This window comes from Festucalex cinctus, chromosome 19 (assembly GCF_051991245.1).
Source record: "Festucalex cinctus isolate MCC-2025b chromosome 19, RoL_Fcin_1.0, whole genome shotgun sequence".
Classification (NCBI taxonomy): Eukaryota; Metazoa; Chordata; class Actinopteri; order Syngnathiformes; family Syngnathidae; genus Festucalex; species Festucalex cinctus.
Window position 1 is genome coordinate 19,762,570 of NC_135429.1, and position 20,000 is coordinate 19,782,569.

Genomic DNA, 20,000 nt, shown 5'->3' on the forward strand with positions numbered 1-20,000 from the left:
AGACTGGGGTTTGATTCCCCACCGGGGAAGTGGTACCTGTTCAATTTGCTTTTTGGATACTCAGCTTTCATTGCAAATACAAAGAAATTTGCGCTGTCTCCACCCGGTTTCAAGCCAGGGACGTTTCGCGTGTGAGGCGAATGTGATAACCACTACACCATGGAAACAGACGTTGGTGTTTACCCTGTTGGCAGGGTTGGCAAAGAGCATAGCTGGCTGGCATTCCCGATTTTAGTGACAGTTTTTCCTCAACGCCTGTCCAGGTAACAAACACAGAGTCCTGTCCTTGTTAGTATAGTGGATAGTATCTATGCCTGTCACGCGGCAGACCGGGGTTTGATTCCCTGACGGGGAGGTGGCTGCATGTACAATTCAGTTTTTGGATACTCAGTTTTAATTGCAAATACAAAGAAACTTGCCCTGTTTCCACCCGGTTTCAAGCCAGGGACCTTTCGAGTGTTAGGCGAATGTGACAACCACTACACCATGGAAACAGACGTTGGTGTTTACACTTTTGACAGGATTGGCAAACAGCATAGCTGTCTGGCATTGATTTCAGTGACAGTTTTCCCTCTACGCCTGTCCATGTAGCAAACACAGAGTCCTTTCCTCGTTAGTATAGTGGATAGTATCTCCGCCTGTCACGCGGAAGACTGGGGTTAGATTCCCCAACGGGGAGGTGGTACCTGTGCGGTTTGTCTTTTGGATACTCAGTTTTCATTGCAAATACAAAGAAAATTGCGCTGTCTCCACCCGGTTTCGAGCCAGGGACCATTTGCGTGTGAGGCGAATGTGATAACCACTACACCATGTAAACAGACTCTGAAGTTTCACGTGCTGACAGGGTTGGCAAAGAGCATAGCTGTCTGGCGTTGATTTTCGTGACAGTTTTCCCTCTACGCCTGTCCAGGTAGCAAACACAGAGTCCTTTCCTCCTTAGTATAGTGGATAGTATCTCCACCTGTCACGCGGAAGACTGGGGTTCGATTCCCCAACGGGGAGGTGGTGCCTGTGAGAGTTGCTTTTTGGATACTCAGTTTTCATTGCAAATACAATGAAAATTGCGCTGTCTCCACCCGGTTTCGAGCCAGGGACCTTTCGCGTGTGAGGAGAATGTGATAACCACTACACCATGGAAACAGACACTGGAGTTTCATGTGCTGACAGGGTTGGCAAAGAGCATAGCTGGCTGGCGTTCCCGATTTTAGTGACAGTTTTCCCTCGCTGCCTGTCCAGGGAACAAGCGCAGAGTCCCTTCCTCGATAGTATAGTGGATAGTATCTCCGCCTGTCACGCGGAAAACTTGGGTTCGATTCACTGACGGGCAGGTGGCTGCATGTGCAATTCAGTTTTTGGATACTCAGTTTTCATTGCAAATACAAAGAAAGTTGCCCTGTTTCCACCCGGTTTCAAGCCAGGGACCTTTCACGTGTTAGGCGAACGTGATAACCACTAGACCATTGAAACAGACGTTTGTTTTCACCCTGTTGGCAGGATTGGCAAACAGCATAGCTGTCTGGCATTGATTTTAGTGACAGTTTTCCCTCTACGCCTTTTCAGGTAGCAAACACAGAGTCCTTTCCTTGTTAGTATAGTGGATAGTATGTCTGCCTGTCACGCGGCAGACTGGGGTTCGATTCCCCAATGGGTAGGTGGTGCCTGTGCTATTTGCTTTTTGGATACTCAGTTTTCATTGCAAATACAAAGAAAATTGCCCTGTTTCCACCTGGTTTCGAGCCAGGGACCTTTCTCGTGTAAGCCGAATGTGATAACCACTACACCATGGAAACAGACACTGGAGTGTCATGTGCTGACAGGGTTGGCAAAGAGCAGAGCTGGCTGGCATTCACGATTTTAGTGACAGTTTTCCCTCGACGCCTGTCCAGGTAACAAACACAGAGTCCTTTCATCGTTAGTATAGTGGATAGTATCGCTGCCTGTCCCGTGGAAGACCGGGATTCGATTCCCTGACGAGGAGGTGGCTGCATGTACAATTCAGTTTTTGGATACTCAGCTTTCATTGCAAATACAAAGAAAATTGCGCTGTCTCCACCCGGTTTCAAGCCAGGGACGTTTCGCGTGTGAGGCGAATGTGATAACCACTACACCATGTAAACAGACGTTGGTGTTTACCCTGTTGGCAGGGTTGGCAAAGAGCATAGCTGGCTGGCATTCCCGATTTTAGTGACAGTTTTTCCTCAACGCCTGTCCAGGTAACAAACACAGAGTCCTGTCCTTGTTAGTACAGTGGATAGTATCTATGCCTGTCACGCGGCAGACCGGGGTTTGATTCCCTGACGGGGAGGTGGCTGCATGTACAATTCAGTTTCTGGATACTCAGTTTTAATTGCAAATACAAAGAAACTTGCCCTGTTTCCACCCGGTTTCAAGCCAGGGACCTTTCGAGTGTTAGGCGAATGTGACAACCACTACACCATGGAAACAGACACTGGAGTGTCATGTGCTGACAGGGTTGGCAAAGAGCAGAGCTGGCTGGCATTCACGATTTTAGTGACAGTTTTCCCTCGACGCCTGTCCAGGTAACAAACACAGAGTCCTTTCATCGTTAGTATAGTGGATAGTATCGCTGCCTGTCACGTGGAAGACCGGGATTCGATTCCCTGACGAGGAGGTGGCTGCATGTACAATTCAGTTTTTGGATACTCAGCTTTCATTGCAAATACAAAGAAAATTGCGCTGTCTCCACCCGGTTTCAAGCCAGGGACGTTTCGCGTGTGAGGCGAATGTGATAACCACTACACCATGTAAACAGACGTTGGTGTTTACCCTGTTGGCAGGGTTGGCAAAGAGCATAGCTGGCTGGCATTCCCGATTTTAGTGACAGTTTTTCCTCAACGCCTGTCCAGGTAACAAACACAGAGTCCTGTCCTTGTTAGTACAGTGGATAGTATCTATGCCTGTCACGCGGCAGACCGGGGTTTGATTCCCTGACGGGGAGGTGGCTGCATGTACAATTCAGTTTCTGGATACTCAGTTTTAATTGCAAATACAAAGAAACTTGCCCTGTTTCCACCCGGTTTCAAGCCAGGGACCTTTCGAGTGTTAGGCGAATGTGACAACCACTACACCATGGAAACAGACGTTGGTGTTTACACTTTTGACAGGATTGGCAAACAGCATAGCTGTCTGGCATTGATTTCAGTGACAGTTTTCCCTCTACGCCTGTCCATGTAGCAAACACAGAGTCCTTTCCTCGTTAGTATAGTGGATAGTATCTCCGCCTGTCACGCGGAAGACTGGGGTTCGATTCCCCAACGGGGAGGTGGTGCCTGTGCGATTCGCCTTTTGGATACTCAGTTTTCATTGCAAATACAAAGAAAATTGCGCTGTCTACACCCGGTTTCGAGCCAGGGACCTTTTGCGTGTGAGGCGAATGTGATAATCACTACACCATGGAAACAGACTCTGAAGTTTCACGTGCTGACAGGGTTGGCAAAGAGCATAGCTGTCTGGCGTTGATTTTCGTGACAGTTTTCCCTCTACGCCTGTCCAGGTAGCAAACACAGAGTCCTTTCCTCCTTAGTATAGTGGATAGTATCTCCACCTGTCACGAGGAAGACTGGGGTTCGATTCCCCTACGGGGAGGTGGTGCCTGTGCGAGTTGCTTTTTGGATACTCAGTTTTCATTGCAAATACAATGAAAATTGCGCTGTCTCCACCCGGTTTCGAGCCAGGGACCTTCCGCGTGTGAGGCGAATGTGATAACCACTACACCATGGAAACAGACACTGGACTGTCATGTGCTGACAGGGTTGGCAAAGAGCATAGCTGGCTGGCTTTCCCGCTTTTAGTGACAGTTTTCCCTCGCCGCCTGTCCAGGGAACAAGCGCAGAGTCCCTTCCTCTGTAGTATAGTGGATAGTATCTCCGCCTGTCACGCGGAAAACTTGGGTTCGATTCACTGACGGGCAGGTGGCTGCATGTGCAATTCAGTTTTTGGATACTCAGTTTTCATTGCAAATACAAAGAAAGTTGCCCTGTTTCCACCCGGTTTCGAGCCAGGGACCTTTCACGTGTTAGGCGAACGTGATAACCACTAGACCATTGAAACAGACGTTTGTTTTCACCCTGTTGGCAGGATTGGCAAACAGCATAGCTGTCTGGCATTGATTTTAGTGACAGTTTTCCCTCTACGCCTTTTCAGGTAGCAAACACAGAGTCCTTTCCTCGTTAGTATAGTGGATAGTATGTCTGCCTGTCACGCGGCAGACTGGGGTTCGATTCCCTAATGGGTAGGTGCTGCCTGTGCCTGAATATTACAAGGCCGCTTCTGTCAAAATTTGATGGATGACATTCTTAATTAGATTAGGGGGGTCATGTATGGGTCATGACCCCTCCCTAATGAAGATTAATGACCCTTTAATGACTTCCAGATGTCATATAATGAGGGTTAATGACCTTTAATGACTTCCTGATGTCATTTAATGAGGGTTAATGACCCTTAATGACTTCCTGATGTCATTTAATGAAGATTAATGACCCCTAATGACTTCCTGATGTCATTTAATGAAGATTAATGACCCTTAATGACTTCCTGATGTCATTTAATGAAGATTAATGACCCTTTAATGACTTCCAGATGTCATTTAATGAGGGTTAATGACCTTTAATGACTTCCAGATGTCATTTAATGAGGGGTAATGACCTTTAATGACTTCCGGATGTCGTTTAATGAGGATGAATGACCTTTAATGACTTCCGGATGTCATATAATGAAGATGAATGACCTTTAATGACTTCCGGATGTCGTTTAATGAAGATGCATGACCTTTAATGACTTCCAGGTGTTATATAATGAAGATGAATGACCCTTAATGACTTCCTGATGTCATTTAATGAAGATTAATGACCCCTTAATGAAGATGGATGATGTGTAGGTGGTGTTCCTACCTGTTTTTGCAGATATCATGGCTGACCCGGGTTCAAATGCTAATTGTTTGGTTAACTTCCGGATCCGGTGCACGCCCCCTAGATTGAGTGAATAATGAATAATAATGAGATTGAATGACGTGATCGGAGGGAGTGGTTTAGTATGGGTAAAACCGCCGGGGGAAAAGTACTAGCCATTTCTATTATGGTGAAGGGGGAAAAGTATGCGCAAACACGGCTCAAAGATTGTATTTTTAGAGGTTGTAAAACAAGAAGTATAAGCTAAGGTTAAACTGTGATACGGTGGTTGGTATTATGAAATTAAAAAACATGAAGTTATACATTATATGTAAAAATGTTGTAAGAGTCGTTCGTGACTGCTGGGGTTGAATCTGAAAATAAACGGATAAAACTATATAATTTCCCCTTACTGATATAGTTACTATCTGACATTTTTGTTCAATATTTCTGTGAGTAGGGGGAAGCATATGCAGTCAAAGATTCATGGGGAGGTCAAATGTATGTCTGTGCTTGTGTGTGCGTACGCGCATGTATGGCTGCATGAGGGTCAAAGAAGTGTGAGGACAGACGGGCGGCTGAAGAAGTGTGAGGTAAACGATGGCTATAATGTTGTTAGTTTGAAAGACAACGCTTCCTAAAATATATTACAAAAATAAGCATGTACTCTGACGGTTACATTTATATCAGTATCAATTTTACAAGAGGAAAATGGTGAGCAGGTCTCCTCACCCCCTGTGAGAACAGAGGGGTTGCTGGTCATAAAATTAAATTAGGCTGAAGAAGAACGGACACGCAACTAATTGTGAGGGTCATTTCTGAGGGTCTAATAGAAATGTATGGATTTTAAATTGCGTTTTGCACACCCTCCTCTATGTATAAATATGAGGCCTTCGCAATGCCACACTCACTTCTCTGAAAAATTCTCAAGAGGTATCGGCTCTGAGCTTCCAATATGAATCAAGGTAATTAACTCTTGATATTATCTATATATGTATATATATTCATACAAATGTGGCACTTATATTCACTTCTATTAATGTTTTTGCTATGAAATAAAAAAAACCTACATCTTAATGAAGCTTCTGGAAAAGCAAGCATCTTAGTGAGTGATTTATTTATTTAATGGAATGATGCATGCCTTTATTTTTATACTTATAGCGTTTATTTTATTTTTAAGTTATGAGAGATTTTGGAATAAGTCTGTATCAATATGTATTTTTGTTTTACATTTATTTTAATTTTATAGAGTTAGGAGAGTTTTTTTTATTTTATTTTATTTTTTATTTTTTTTGAATGAGTGAATGAGTTCGTATTTTCTTATTTTAAATTTGAATTTTTACAGAATTAGAAGCGTTGTTGGATGAAATTCAACTGTATTATTATTCAGCGTCACAAGATGGCGATGTTGTGCCAGGAATCCGGCGTAAGTATTTCTTATTTTGAAACGTTTAGAGCTTTTTCTTGCTTTAAAATTAACTGTTACTAATGGATATTTACAGAATTGAATGAGGATGTGAACGAGAGGATTAGACAGCCGGAGATTTTCGTAATTACGAGTGATGAGGAAGAATTGGATGACGAATTACCTGCAGGAGTGAACGGTAAATTTCCTTTTTTTAAATAAAATAAAACCTATGTATTACTATTTTTTAAATGAACCGGTAATGTTGTATGATTATAGGTGGTGATATACTGAGCGAGACGGTCCCAGAGACTGCTCAACCTGAGGTCATAATAATATCTGACGAAGAAGAAGAAGGAGAAGAAGAAGAAGAGATATTAAGGCGTGAAAACGTGAGGGGCGAAGAGGAAGGTGAATTCGTCGGGTTTCCACCGATTGAAAGCGAATCTGAAATGGAAAACTCTGAGGGGGGTGACATGGATTTAGATAATGTAGGTCAAGGTTTGGCTGAAATTGTAAATGCCTTAAACGATGAGATCTCTATGCAAATCGAGCCTTTTCAAATGCCTGATGAAATCGTCGACGATGATGGCGATCCGTTTGTGGCTATAAGACACATTGAGGATTTTATTGATTTCTTTAATCCTTTAGAGAGGGCTCTTGCACGTCTTAACCAGTCATCTTCAAACGGCGAAGCCGTTGAGGACATACTTGAACCAGACATACATAGAAATGACCAACAGCAATCCTCTGTATCATTTTCACAACATTCCCAGCCACACCCACGCAATCAAATGCAATATGCAGAAGGTAGCAGCAGTACACATTGCCAGCAGACACTTGTGTCAAATACACAAAACTTTCAATACCAACCATACACGCACAATCAAACGCAACAGACAGAAGCTGGTGGTAGTAGTACACCAGCTAGACAAGACCTCCAACAACAGTCTCGGGTACATCGACACATTCAAGCAGAACATCCCCCAGCACCAACCCCCAGTACACAATCCACCTTGCAACAATCTTCAGACACAAACAGACAGGTGGGGGGACAAGTTAGGCGTCCGAATTTTAACAACTTGGAGATAAGACGACGTCTAAATACAACGAGACCCGAAGACCCCCTTGATTTTGCAGCCTTCTACACAAACATTGGCAATAATTTGAATGAAGCTGTGCAGGAGGTAATCAGATCGACTAGTCGCGGTGATATAGTCCAAGCAGAAATAGTGGGTGAAAATGTGAGTGAGCACTGTTACCTAGATGCTGTTAATGACCCGAATGACGTAACTGACGCAGTCCATAATTTGCTAGATCGCATCGCACAATCTAATACAGAGGTACTGGCCGACAATAGTCTAGAACTTGTTGTACAGATTGTATTTGATGTTAATGGCGGAGGAGGTGCCAAACGCAAACTAATTTTGACTACAAATGATGAAATGGTTCAAAAGAAGAAGAGATGTTTGTACATAACGTATGACAAAAATGATAAATTATGCTTTGCTAGATCGTTAGCATACCTGCTTGACGGATCGTTGACTGTTGATCAGGCTACACAGAGGGCTCGTTATTTACAGCAAAGCGTGGGGTTGACTTGTGAGACTGCCGTTAGTCTGAGGGACGTACACAAATTTGAAACGCTTGTGAAACGCAAAATCGTTATAGCTTATAGAGCGGATTGCGAACGCCCCCTGTCTTTTTTTGAGACGCAATACCCCAAATCAGAGGACTCAGTGTTCTTACTGCTATTAGACGGACACTATTATGGAATAAAATCGGTTAAGGAGTTCATAGGAGAATTCTTCTTTTGCAGACAATGTTACAAAGGGCATAAAAACCAAGAACAACATAGTTGTGAGGGGCATTGTCACATCTGTCTCGACCCTACCTGCAAACAACAACCGTTCAAAGCCATTCATTGTAACGATTGTAACAAAATATGTCAGAACGAGAGTTGCTTCGTTAAACACAAAGAACGCAGACAGACCTCAAAATCCGAGACTAGCAACTGTGAGAAATATAAAAAATGTAGCGAATGCAGTGTGGAATATTACGTCAAATCACAGGGGGAGAATGTTACACATAAATGCCCTCAAGCCAAATGCACAGTATGTGGAGAGGTTCTACCTAAGGGCGGTGATGAGGCGAGAGGAAACCCTCATCTGTGTTACATGCAGCCTCTAAAACCGGAAGCGCCTTGTAAACAAATAATTTACTACGATTTTGAAACATTCGTAGGTGCTGACGGTAAACACAAACCCTACCTAGTGTGTACCAAATCGACAAAGGGGGTGGAAAAACATTGGTTGGGCCTTGATTGCGTCGAACAATTTCTTGATTATGTCAGGAACCCTCGTTTTGAACAGTCTAAACTAATCGCTCACAACGCCAAAGGTTTTGACGCTTACATCATTCTAAACAAAATGGTAGACATGGGGGTTAATGTCAGCGTCATTATGCAAGGGAGCAAAGTCATTTGTTTCTCAGATACGGACTACAAACTGGGGTACATCGACTCCTTGTCCTTCCTCACGATGCCCCTCAGCTCCTTGCCTAAAGCTCTAGGTTTCATCGATCAAACTAAAGGGTATTTCCCCCATGGCTTTAGCTCTCTAGACCATTTAAATTACATCGGTCCCTACCCTGATCCAAAATATTATGGGGTAGAGCGTATGTCGACGGTCCATCGTACAAAGTTTTTTGAATGGTACGAGGTAGCGTGTAAGGGAACCTTCAATTTTGCTCAGGAAGCTCTAATGTACTGCAGAAATGATGTGAATATTTTGGCGACAGCTTGTGAGAAATTTAGAGAGGAGTTTCTTAATGCGACTGGTACAGACCCGTTCAATTCTGTAACTATCGCCTCCTCCTGCATGAAGGTGTTCCGGAACAATTTCCTAACACCTAAAACATTGGCTATTACGCCGACCGATAATTACATACAACAATCCAAATCATTCTCACGCGACTCGATCCAATACCTAATGTGGGTGGCGCACAGCCAAAAAATACCTATTATTCACGCCTTAAACAAGGGGGAGGTCAAGATCGGGCAGTACTATGTAGACGGGTACGCTTTGATAGACGGCGTAAAATATGTATGGGAATATCTCGGATGTTTCTATCACGGATGCCGTGAATGTTACGATCCTACTCAAAAGTGTCCTATGAGTAAACGACCGTTTCAAGAAAAGTTTGACAGGGTTAAAAAGAAAATACAGGATCTAAAAGTCAAGCACGGTGTACAGCTTGTGTTGATGTGGGAGCATGAGTGGCTGCGGTTAAAAAGGTCAAATCCGGATATAAGAGAGTTCTTGCGCAATTCAAAATTCCCTGAGCCTCTTATACCACGTAAAGCTCTTTTTGGAGGGAGAACGAATGCCTTCGTGTTACATTATACGGCTGCCCCCGATGAACGTGTAATGTACGTCGATGTTACATCGCTTTATCCTTTTGTCAACAGCACATGTGCCTATCCGTTAGGACATCCGACCATCATTCACGACAATTTCGATGACCCCCAAAAGTATTTCGGGTTCATCAGAGCTAAAGTCAACCCTCCACGAGGCCTCTATTTCCCCCTGCTGCCCTACAAAACGGCAAGAGGTAAACTGGTGTTTACACTTTGTCGCACGTGCGCAGAACTTAACAATCAAGAAAGTTCGTGTTCGCATAACGATGACGAGAGAGCCTTAACCGGTGTTTGGGTTACGCCTGAATTCAACAAGGCTCTCGAGCTGGGCTACACCGTATCACAAATTACGGAGGTGTGGCATTTTGACTCGTCGAGTAGCGACGTCTTCAAAGCATACATCGATACATTCCTTAAAGGGAAGCAAGAGGCCTCGGGGTATCCTTCCTACGTCGTTGATCAGGCAGGTAGGGAAAAGTACATCGAAAACTATGAGACTCACCAAGGTATTAGACTAGACCCCTCAAAAATAAATGTGAATGCGGGTAAGAGGCAGGTGTCTAAATTATGCCTCAACAACTTTTGGGGCAAATTGGGACAGCGTGATAATTTGGATAAAACAGAGATTGTAAGCAGCACAGAACGCTTCTTTGAATTGTTATTTTCGGGGGTGTACGAGATCAAAGCCTTTCACTTCCTCAACGATCAAAGGTCGATCGTGCAGTACAGCTACCACCGACGTTGCAACGTCCCCCCCTCCAAAACCGCTAACATCTTTGCAGCATGCATGACCACGGCTTATGCACGTCTAAAAATGTACGCATATTTGGAGCGACTGCAGACGAGTGTTTTGTACACCGACACGGACAGCCTCGTCTATGTAGTCAAAGACGGCGAAAGTCCTTTGGAATTAGGTGACTATTTGGGGGATTTGACTGACGAGTTGGGAGGAGATAGCATTCAGGAGTTTGTTTCAGCGGGTCCTAAAAGTTACGCCTACCAAACTAGGAACAGCATGAAAACGGTAATGAAGGTAAAAGGTATCACACAGACCCATGACACTTGCAAACGCGTCAATTTTGACAGCATCAAGAATTTAGTCGAAGGGTACATTGACTCATCAGGCACACAAACCAGAACGATTGAAACGCCTCAACACACTATCGTGCGTAACAAAAAGGGTTTTCACCTAAAAAACATGTCATTCATGAAAAAGTTCAGGGTAGTATATGACAAGAGACGTCTTATCCCCCACGGACACACCCTGCCTTTCGGTTATTAGTGTGTTTTGTGAAATGGAGTTAAATCAAGTTGATTTTGATCCGAGGCTTCAACCCCCCTTTTCTTGTTTAATATCTGGACCAAGCGGGTGTGGAAAAACATATTTTGTAAAAAGTATCTTGGAAAATTGTAACCATGTTATGAAAAGTCTTCCTGACAATGTTGTATGGATCTACACTTCTTTTCAACCTCTGTACGAGGAACTTCAAAAGCTGAATAAAAATATTAACTTTGTGAAAGGTCTCCCTGATTCTTTTGAGGATGAAAGTTTGTTTCCAGCGCGTCAAAGTCATTTGGTTATTCTGGACGACGTCATCTTTCAGGCGTCGGACCACCCTGAGGTGGTAAGAATTTTTACCCAATATAGACATCATAGGAATATGAGCGTCATCATGTTAACGCAGAACATTTTTCATCAAGGTAAATACAGCCGGACAATCAGCCTCAACAGTAATTATATGGTGTTGTTTAAAAACCCGCGTGATAAATTACAAACGAGTGTTTTGGCTAATCAGATATTTCCCTCAAAGAAAAAGTATTTTTTGGAAAGCTTTGAAGACGCTACCAAAGACGCTCACGGGTATTTATTAGTGGATTTAACCCCGACATGTCCAGATCAATATAGACTGAGGACGGGCTTACTAGCTCATCAGTGGCCTACCGTCTACATACCCAAGACTTAATAAGATGTCGAAGCTTTTAAAAAGAAATGCTCCGCTGCTCAAAACTTTGTTTCACGCCAAGCCCAAGAAACGTAAAGACATACTTTTGCGCGGTCCCGGTAGCTTGGTGAAAGCTCTCTGCGAGATTGCTCTAAATCTCTTAAAAGGTCACATACCGCTGAGTCCTTCGCAGTATAAGAGGCTAAAAAAGCAAAAGAAGGTGATCAGAGAATTGGCCGATAAGAAAAAAAGTCTGAAGAAAAAACGTGCGGTCTTGATTCAAAAGGGTGGTTTTATCTTACCCTTGTTGGGGGCATTCGCCCCTGTCCTCGGAAGTCTTTTAGGCGGTCTAATAAATAAATAAACTTTAACCAACATGAGTTTGAGAACAGCTCAGAAAATGTTTCTTGTCTCACCTCACCAACTGGAACGTTTAAGCAGGCCGGAACCAACCATTCGAGAGACGGCGGAGCGTAATTTGGATTTTAAAATGAAGGAGGTCCTAGAACAGGGGTGGGCAAACTTTTTGACTCACGGGCCACAATGAGTTCTAAAATTTGACAGAGGGGCCGAGCCAAAAACAGATGGATTGAGTGTTAAATAAATTACATACAGGATTTGACCTATTAATGATTAATGATTAATTTAATTACATTTCAGTTGAATAAACACAGCAGGAAAACTCACCATCAGTTTCAGTGGGAACAGTGTTGTTGATCTCCCTGCTTTGTCAGTGCATCAAAGTCTGGAGTAAGTTTTGTTGTGGCGATTCTCAGGATAGATCCGAGGTGTTGGTCAGTTATCCTGGATCTGTGACGGGCTTTGTTCATGTTCATAACACTGAATGTCTGCTCACATACATAGGTCGAGCCAAACAAGGCCAGCATCTTCTGTGCCGTCCTCCGTAGGTTTGGAAAGGTGGCTTCGTTCAGTGAAGCATAAAAGTCGTTAAGTTTAAGAGTGTTGAACTTTTCCTTCAAGGTGGCGTCAGACTGAAGATCGATCAGTTCCAATTGCACCTCATGTGGTACTGTTTCAGGGTCTTGTGAGAAGGGACAAGACACGAGCTGAAGTGACTCATCAATGTTTTCAAAATCAGAGAACCGGCGACTGAATTCTCTGTGCAGGTCATCCAGTGATTTGCTGTATTTCTTTGCGTATCGCGTCGCCTCTTTCTGAGTGTCAAGTGTGGCGAAATGAGTGAATGATGTGTTTGCAACTTGTCTGGAGAAGACAATGAGCTTAGATTTGAACGCTGTAACATGTTTGTACATGTCGTGCACAAACTGATCTTTCCCCTGCAGTTTGACATTCAGCTCATTCAAGTGTGAAAATACGTCCACAGCAAACGCAAAATCACAAAGCCATTTCTGGTCTCGTAGCTCAGGAAATTCGTCAGATTTCTCATTGAACTCTAAAAATGCGCAGATCTCCTCTTTCAGGTCCCAAATGCGTTGAAACACTTTGCCCAAACTTAACCACCGGACACGAGAGTGGTAAAGTAAGTCCTGATGATCCGCATCAATTTCCTCCAGGAACGTGATGAACTGACGATGCTGTAGTCCCCTTGCGCGTATAAAGTTCACAAGTTTTACAACTGGATTCACAACATGGTTAAGCTGCAATACAGACTTGCAAAGTGATTCCTGATGGATGATACAGTGAAGGAAAATAACATCCTGTTCAGGGTTTTCCTCTTTTACTTTATCCTGGATTCGTTTCAGCAGCCCAACGTTTTTTCCTGTTAAATTTGGTGATCCATCCGTCGTGACATTGGCAAGTTTACTCCAAGGTAGTTTATGTTTCTCGATTGCAGCAGACACCTTGTCATACAAATCCTCTCCCCGCGTTGTTCCCTTCAGGGACTCCATGGTCAAAAACTCCTCCGTTATCTCAAAGCTGTCATTTATTCCTCGGATAAAAATTAGGAGCTGCGCGGTGTCTTTGACGTCATTACTTTCATCCAGTGCAAGTGAATATAACTGAAATAACTCTGCCTTTTTGTTTAGCTGGCTAGTTATATGTTCATCAATTAGTTCCACACGGCGAGTCACAGTCCGACGTGACAAACTGATTTTTTCGAACTTGCCTTGACTTTCCGGACACAGAACACCTGCAGTCTCCACCATGCAGTCTTTCAAAAACTCACCTTCGGAGAACGGCTTGCTAGCTGCTGCTAATTTGAATGCCAGCAAAAAGCTTGCCTTGGTAGTTGACTCCTGAAGCGCAGTTTGTCGGTGAAAAAATTTTTGCTGGGACAGTAAATTGGCTGCCATCCTCTCAGCCGTAGCTGCCCGTTCTTGCGCCGACTGCTTGCTGGCATAATTAGAATGCTTCGTAGCAAAGTGACGGCTAATATTGTACTCCTTAAAAACCGCGACACTTTCTTGACATATCAAGCATACAGCCTTTGATCGGACTTCTTTGAAAAAATATTTTGTTGTCCATTCTGTTTTAAACACTCGGCACTCACTGTCGACTTTTCTTTTCTTTGATAAACTCATGTTTGTTTTTAGAATGGGGAAAGCTTTACCGCAGAAACAGAGGAGAGTGCTTCTCCTGGGAAAAGCTTAACCGCGAAGAAAAGGCGGCAAATGCTCAAGCGCGCCATCTATTGGGGAAATGTGGGCATTACAGGGGAAAGTAAATGAACAAGGTTTGCCGGTATATTTTAATATAACTGGGAGATGTTTGGCGGGCCGGATTAAAAAGACCAACGGGCCGTATATGGCCCGCGGGCCGTAGTATGCCCATGTCTGTCCTAGAAGATAGTTCTCTAGACCAGTATGAGAAAATTAAAAAGTACCAATCCTTGATGCAACGATATTTAGGGTTGCTCAAACAAGGGGAAAACGAACGACGACCAATCAACCTGACTCTACCTGCTGAGACATCAAACACATCCCCATCAGATGAAGCGACGGGTTTGGAGAATGAAGCCTGGCTCGACATCGTCCAAACAATCCCTCCTCGTTACCGTAAAAACGCCGATTATGTTTTAAGAAAACTGTCTACCGACGAAAGAGGTTGGACTCCTCGCAGCGAATTCATCTTCAGAGGTAAGCCCGTCAGAGGATCCCACATGACTGATTTACTCAAACATCTCATCGGCAAGAATGTTTCATCGCAAGGTCCTAGAGGTTGGAGCGAGTTTCTACACACCCTCTCAGAACTCAATATACCCGAAACAACGGTTTCTAACCCACATGCACGCGAGGAGTTGAGACGTCTAAAAAACGGCTCATATACACCTAATCCCATTGTTAAGGAATCTTCAAACGGGAAAAAGAAAAGAAAACGGACTGCTTCGACTATAAAGTGGAAGGGGTTTTAAATATGACACTTATTTTATGTAAGGAAAAACACATCACTCTGTATTGCCTTTTAAATTGCTTTTATTGAATAAATGATTTGAAAAACATAATCCGTTACAGACAATGACATTTTTTAAATTTGTTGAAAGAACATGATTTTTGTCCTCCGCATGGTTTGCAGGTAAAAAACCGGTGTCGCCGAACAAAAGCAGATACCATAGCATCATTCTTGATTACATCGTCGGTGTAGCAGTCCATCACATCCTGGTAAGACTCTCCACACCCTCTATGGCTCAGGTAGTACACACAATGAGGGCCGCAGGCCGCTGACAGTTCGTGTTGTAACTGGCGATTATGGTAAATTATACGGTTAGAATACTTTTCCAGAAAAGACTTTATACTTTGTGGGTAATATTTAAAATCAGGGGGAAAGCCGAAGGGGTCGAAAAAAGATGCAGAGTCGTCCTTTTCCAAGGTGAGAGCCAACCAATGTTCTCCGGGTTTAGAGCGGGGGTGTGTATTAACTATATAGTATATGGGGGGCGAGGGTTTCAAGGAGGATAACTCGTCCGAAGCGTAAACGCCTCCAAATAAATGTCCTTGTAAACGTGTCATCAAACTCTCCAATTCCCTTCCGTTCATCTCCTCAGTAATAGTCCATTAACACTTCCCTCTTCGAGTTAATTTCTAAAATAGAGTCGTAACAAGCGTACACAATAAGTGTGGCGGTATGGGGAAGCGGGGTCCTGAATCTCATCTCCAATCTGAGTGTACCGCTGGACACAGGGGATAAAGCCTCTGTGTCCTGGCTAGGATTTAGATTAAAGGCAAACAGAGCATAGCCTTGTTGAAAGTCTTCGTGGTCTATACTTAGAGGTAAATCTTTTAAAAACCTCCCCGTCGAGGAAAACAAGTTATGAAACTCGCGCACTGCGTTTCCTGCGTTAAATTGGGGTTGAAACGCCTTAGATGGGATCTGCCGCCCTTCTTGAGTTAGGGCTAGGTATTCAATATTGTGGTGGGCAAAGTTAAAAGGATTTAAATTCTTCCGCCCCACAAAAGCGCTGTGATTGACGAGTGCTAAAACCACATACTTTGGCGTATGTCCCAAAAAGAGATTGTCTTGATGGCAGATCCTCGATAACTGGGGTATAGAGTAAGTCTTTACGTTGATCCTCGATAGGGGGTACAGCGCGTTGTCTTTGTGGAGAGCCGCTGCGTGACCCAAAGAAACGGCCGGTGCGACCGCTACTTTTTTTACAAAAAGGGTGGCTCCTATTATCTTCAGAGAGCAATCAGCGTCGGGGGGACTCATTAAACAAAAATCATCGCTGGCTCTTGTTAGCTTTAGCCTTAGATCCACGTTATTTAAGAGGTATCTCTCACAAAAGAAAATATCCGAGTGAATGGGGCCTAGGAGTTGAAATTCCCTGGACCCCTCAATCAATTGGGCTCTGTGAACCAGCCCTTCATTAACATCGTTGCCCGTGAGCGATGTTGAATCCATCCGCCCTCGTGTATCTTTGAAGAACATGGCTGTGCTAAATTGGCTTTTGAGAGAATCCTCTGAAAAGTTTAACAATGTTTCAATCATAGCTCTGTAAGGGTGAGTAGCGCTTGATTGTGAGATGAGTCTATCCCCTAATGTAACATCTACTTGGGTAAAGATTGTGTTTAACGGATAGTTAATGATGCCTACGTGGTCGGTGGGGCCCAGATGAGAGCCGTCTCTGTGTGTTACTCGCAAACGCAGGTAAAGCATTGTGTCCGAGAGATCCATATATTTAGAACCGTCCCCCGGTATGAAGAATTCAATGGGTCCTTGCTCCGTCAAAGCTGATAAGGGTGAAATTTCGACGTATTGGCTTTGTTCTATCGAAAGTTGGGTCATTGGGGGTGAGAACAAATCTAATTCCGACAGAGTGCATTCTTGCGACTTGTGATGTAAAAGAGCCATTTTCGTCAGATTGTTTAAGAGAAAATGTCGGCGTTGCTTCTTCGGCGCTTCCTTCTTGAGACTGATTTCCTTTTGACTGCACGCCTACGCTTTTTATGAGTAACCAGTCTCTGACCTATCGGTCTCCTCGAAGGTCTTCGAGCCAAAACCATTAACCCGGATCCATCTTGATTCTTTTCTCTTCTCTGTATTCTTTCCATCGCACGTCCTGCTACATCCATGGCAATATTTTTAGCCGCCGACTGCAGGTGAGGTTTCGCTACTGTAAAACCTTTTTTGACTAAAGGTACGACAAAACGGAAAAGTTTAGAAAAAATGGAGCCCAAACCTCGCCCATATTGCACAGGGGCCCCGTGAAAACCCGGAAGCGACCCTCCTGCTTGGGTTTCGTAATAATTAACAAAGCGATACAGGTCAGGGTGTGTCTCCATCACGACCATTGTTTTTTACCTCGGTTTAAAATGCAGGGTAATAATTATCTTTCCGTATTTAAAATTAACCGGCTGATTCTGATCCGTCTTAATCTGTATTCCTACTTCTTCAATATGTCTCCTACTAATAGGCAGGTAGTAAGCAGGGTTGAAAGTTTTAAAAATAAACTCCCCGTATCTCCCTTCGATCGGAACAGTCCTCAATAACGGAGCATAGGCATCCCCTACCGTCTGGTGTTGCACCACGTCTGTATAAACGTATAAATGGTATTGACCCGCCTTTATATCGGCTGGGTACGGGGCAGGTAACCAATTAGGTTTTATAGTAAACCATTGTCCTTCCTTCATACCAAGTATGTAAGCCAACGGTGCATTAAAGCGGATCTTATAACATCCGGTTGACGACATCCAAAGAAATTTCCGCATATTAATATCGTAATGGAGTAAAATTTGGTTGCCTATTTTATTTTTTATAATATACAGAACCGCCTCTCGTAGCTTGTCAAGATCTTCATATTCCCCGGATGTAATATCTAAGGTGTGGGTTACAAATTCGTTTTTATCAGACCCCCTAGCTGTCTCGGAGTTCTTTGCATCCTTAGCTTTGGAAAGCGTCATATCTTTTATATAGAAAGTAGTCTGGTTTTCGGGTACGTTTATCCAACTACGAGGGTATGAAATCTCAGTCAGGGCCACCTCCCAACTTCCTTCGAGATCAATGTGTTGGGCCAAATTCACTCTGAACTGTGAGATTGTGTTGTCCGTATACACATCCATACTAGCGTTAGAAGGTAGAGTAACGTAGAATCCTCCATCGTGTAAGGGATCCATGCCGGCTTCTGATACAAGTTGTATTTGAAACTCTTTTTTAAACGTCTACAATCTGAGAAGCGGGGACCCAGCTATCGAATTTCGAGGGCCATCCCTTCCAACGAACGAGGAATTGTCTCTGCCCCCTCATCGTGCGCCTTTTAAGGATTTTCTCAATATGGAATGTGTGGTCTTTTGATACGCTCACCTTCTGTAATTCACCTTCGTAAAACGATCCTTCTATGACATCCCCGTCATAATCTTTCAGTTTGTAGACGGGTGGAAAACGAGGAAGACATTCAGATATGGTAAACAATTCGTCCGTAAAGCTCTGCTCGTATTTTTTATCAAACACTCCTCTTAATTTAGATATCCTCACCACATCTCCTGTTTTAAAACGCATTTTTAATTTCCACTTTGCTCTATCGGCATATTACCGTATAGATTCTGGAAAACCTGTTGAGTATTTCCGTCAGTAACTTGATTGGGCTTCATTTTTATACTTTTATGGTAGCTTTCGTTATAACTACTTACTAAATCTTGTACGACGTCGATATACCTGCGTGTGTTTCTGGCCGTAAAATATCTCCACATTCTAGTTTTTAAAGTTCTATTAAACCTTTCAACAACCTGGGCTTTCAGATCACTGGCAGTAGCAAAATGAACAATGTTGTGTTTTTTCATCAGGTTCTGAAAATGTCTGTTAAAAAATTCTTTACCCGCGTCGGTCTGTATTTTTCGAGGCGTCCCACTCTCAGACAAAACAGATTCAAAAGCTTTAACTACCTGCGGAGCCGTCTTATCCTTCAAAATGCGTACGTAGGCTTTTTTTGAAAAAACATCGATGACGGTCAGTAAATATTTAAATCCATCGTTGACGCCAGCCAGGGCCTGCATATCGCAGAGGTCTGCCTGAAATTGATTCAGCGCCCTTGGGACAAAAACCCTGTTTAATGGGAAATTGATTCTAGCGGGTTTGTGTAAGGTGTAGGCATCTTGCTCGATTAAGAAACCCCTGACTCGATCACGATTTACTTTTTTACCCGTAACATCCTGTACACCTAAGTGTAAACGCTCTACACCACCAAAACTGGCCGGGTGTGAGGCATCGTAGTAAAGCTTCTCCATACACTTCCTCTCAGCCATCATCATCAGAAAATGAATTTAAATGATATATGCAACGATTATTTATTGATAAATTCACACAGACATGACTTCTTTTGTTTTTTTTTGGTTTATTACATGATTTCCATAGTATAATCATACACAATAGTAAAAATGATTACATGCATAATGCTAAAAGGCAATACTAAGAATTAATATACTCAAGGACTCGGGATAAGACATAGGGACTAACTTTTAATTCAACGACGGTTTGAAATTCTTTTAATTCAACAGGTAAGTCTAAAGGGTAGTTATTTTCTAGACAGTATTTTGCAGAATCAACAAACAGAGTCAAAATTGTTACCAGGTGACCTACACCCACGTCATCACACCATGCATCCAGAACGGCTTTAATTGTATTGGCCAAACCCAAATGACTCTCGTTCACAACACGTCTGACGAAACAATCCCAAGATACATGAAATAGCGAATGAGACAATGATCTGACTTTTTGCATAATCAACAACATTTTGTCAATTCGTCCGTCTCGGTCAGAAGTATGTAGAATGGTTCTCTCCAGAATGTCCGCCCAATTACACAAACCGTAATATCGAAACAACAATTTTCTGAAGATATTCCCCATCGTGTGTCTCTATTTAGAATTGTAGTACTTGTCCAGCAGAGTCTTGAGGTCGTTCGACAGCGATCCGG

The 20,000-nt window shown here is 43.2% G+C and overlaps 1 protein-coding gene, 1 long non-coding RNA gene and 3 other non-coding genes across 5 annotated transcripts; 1 reads left to right on the forward strand and 4 right to left on the reverse strand.

Moving 5' to 3' along the window:
• Positions 1-94: 94 nt before the first annotated feature.
• trnav-cac (transfer RNA valine (anticodon CAC)) lies at positions 95-167 on the reverse strand. The gene has a single exon. It is a non-coding gene; the product is annotated as a tRNA-Val (tRNA).
• A 900-nt stretch (positions 168-1,067) lies between these two features.
• Positions 1,068-1,140, reverse strand: trnav-cac (transfer RNA valine (anticodon CAC)). Its single transcript has one exon. It is a non-coding gene; the product is annotated as a tRNA-Val (tRNA).
• Positions 1,141-3,671: 2,531 nt separating this feature from the next.
• On the reverse strand, positions 3,672-3,744 carry trnav-cac (transfer RNA valine (anticodon CAC)). Its single transcript has one exon. It is a non-coding gene; the product is annotated as a tRNA-Val (tRNA).
• A 1,885-nt stretch (positions 3,745-5,629) lies between these two features.
• On the forward strand, positions 5,630-8,106 carry LOC144007987 (uncharacterized). Its single transcript, XR_013280498.1, has 3 exons — positions 5,630-6,333; positions 6,410-6,511; positions 6,592-8,106. It is a non-coding gene; the product is annotated as an uncharacterized LOC144007987 (long non-coding RNA).
• Positions 8,107-12,368: 4,262 nt separating this feature from the next.
• LOC144007010 (general transcription factor II-I repeat domain-containing protein 2-like) lies at positions 12,369-13,794 on the reverse strand. Its single transcript, XM_077506249.1, has one exon. The coding sequence runs from the start codon at positions 13,542-13,544 to the stop codon at positions 12,369-12,371; it is 1,176 nt and encodes a 391-aa protein (XP_077362375.1). The 5' UTR covers positions 13,545-13,794.
• Positions 13,795-20,000: the final 6,206 nt, after the last annotated feature.

Bases quoted from the DNA above. Each gene is read 5' to 3' on its own strand.
- LOC144007010 (XM_077506249.1), bottom strand. From the start codon at position 13,544: ATGGAGTCCCTGAAGGGAACAACGCGGGGAGAGGATTTGTATGACAAG.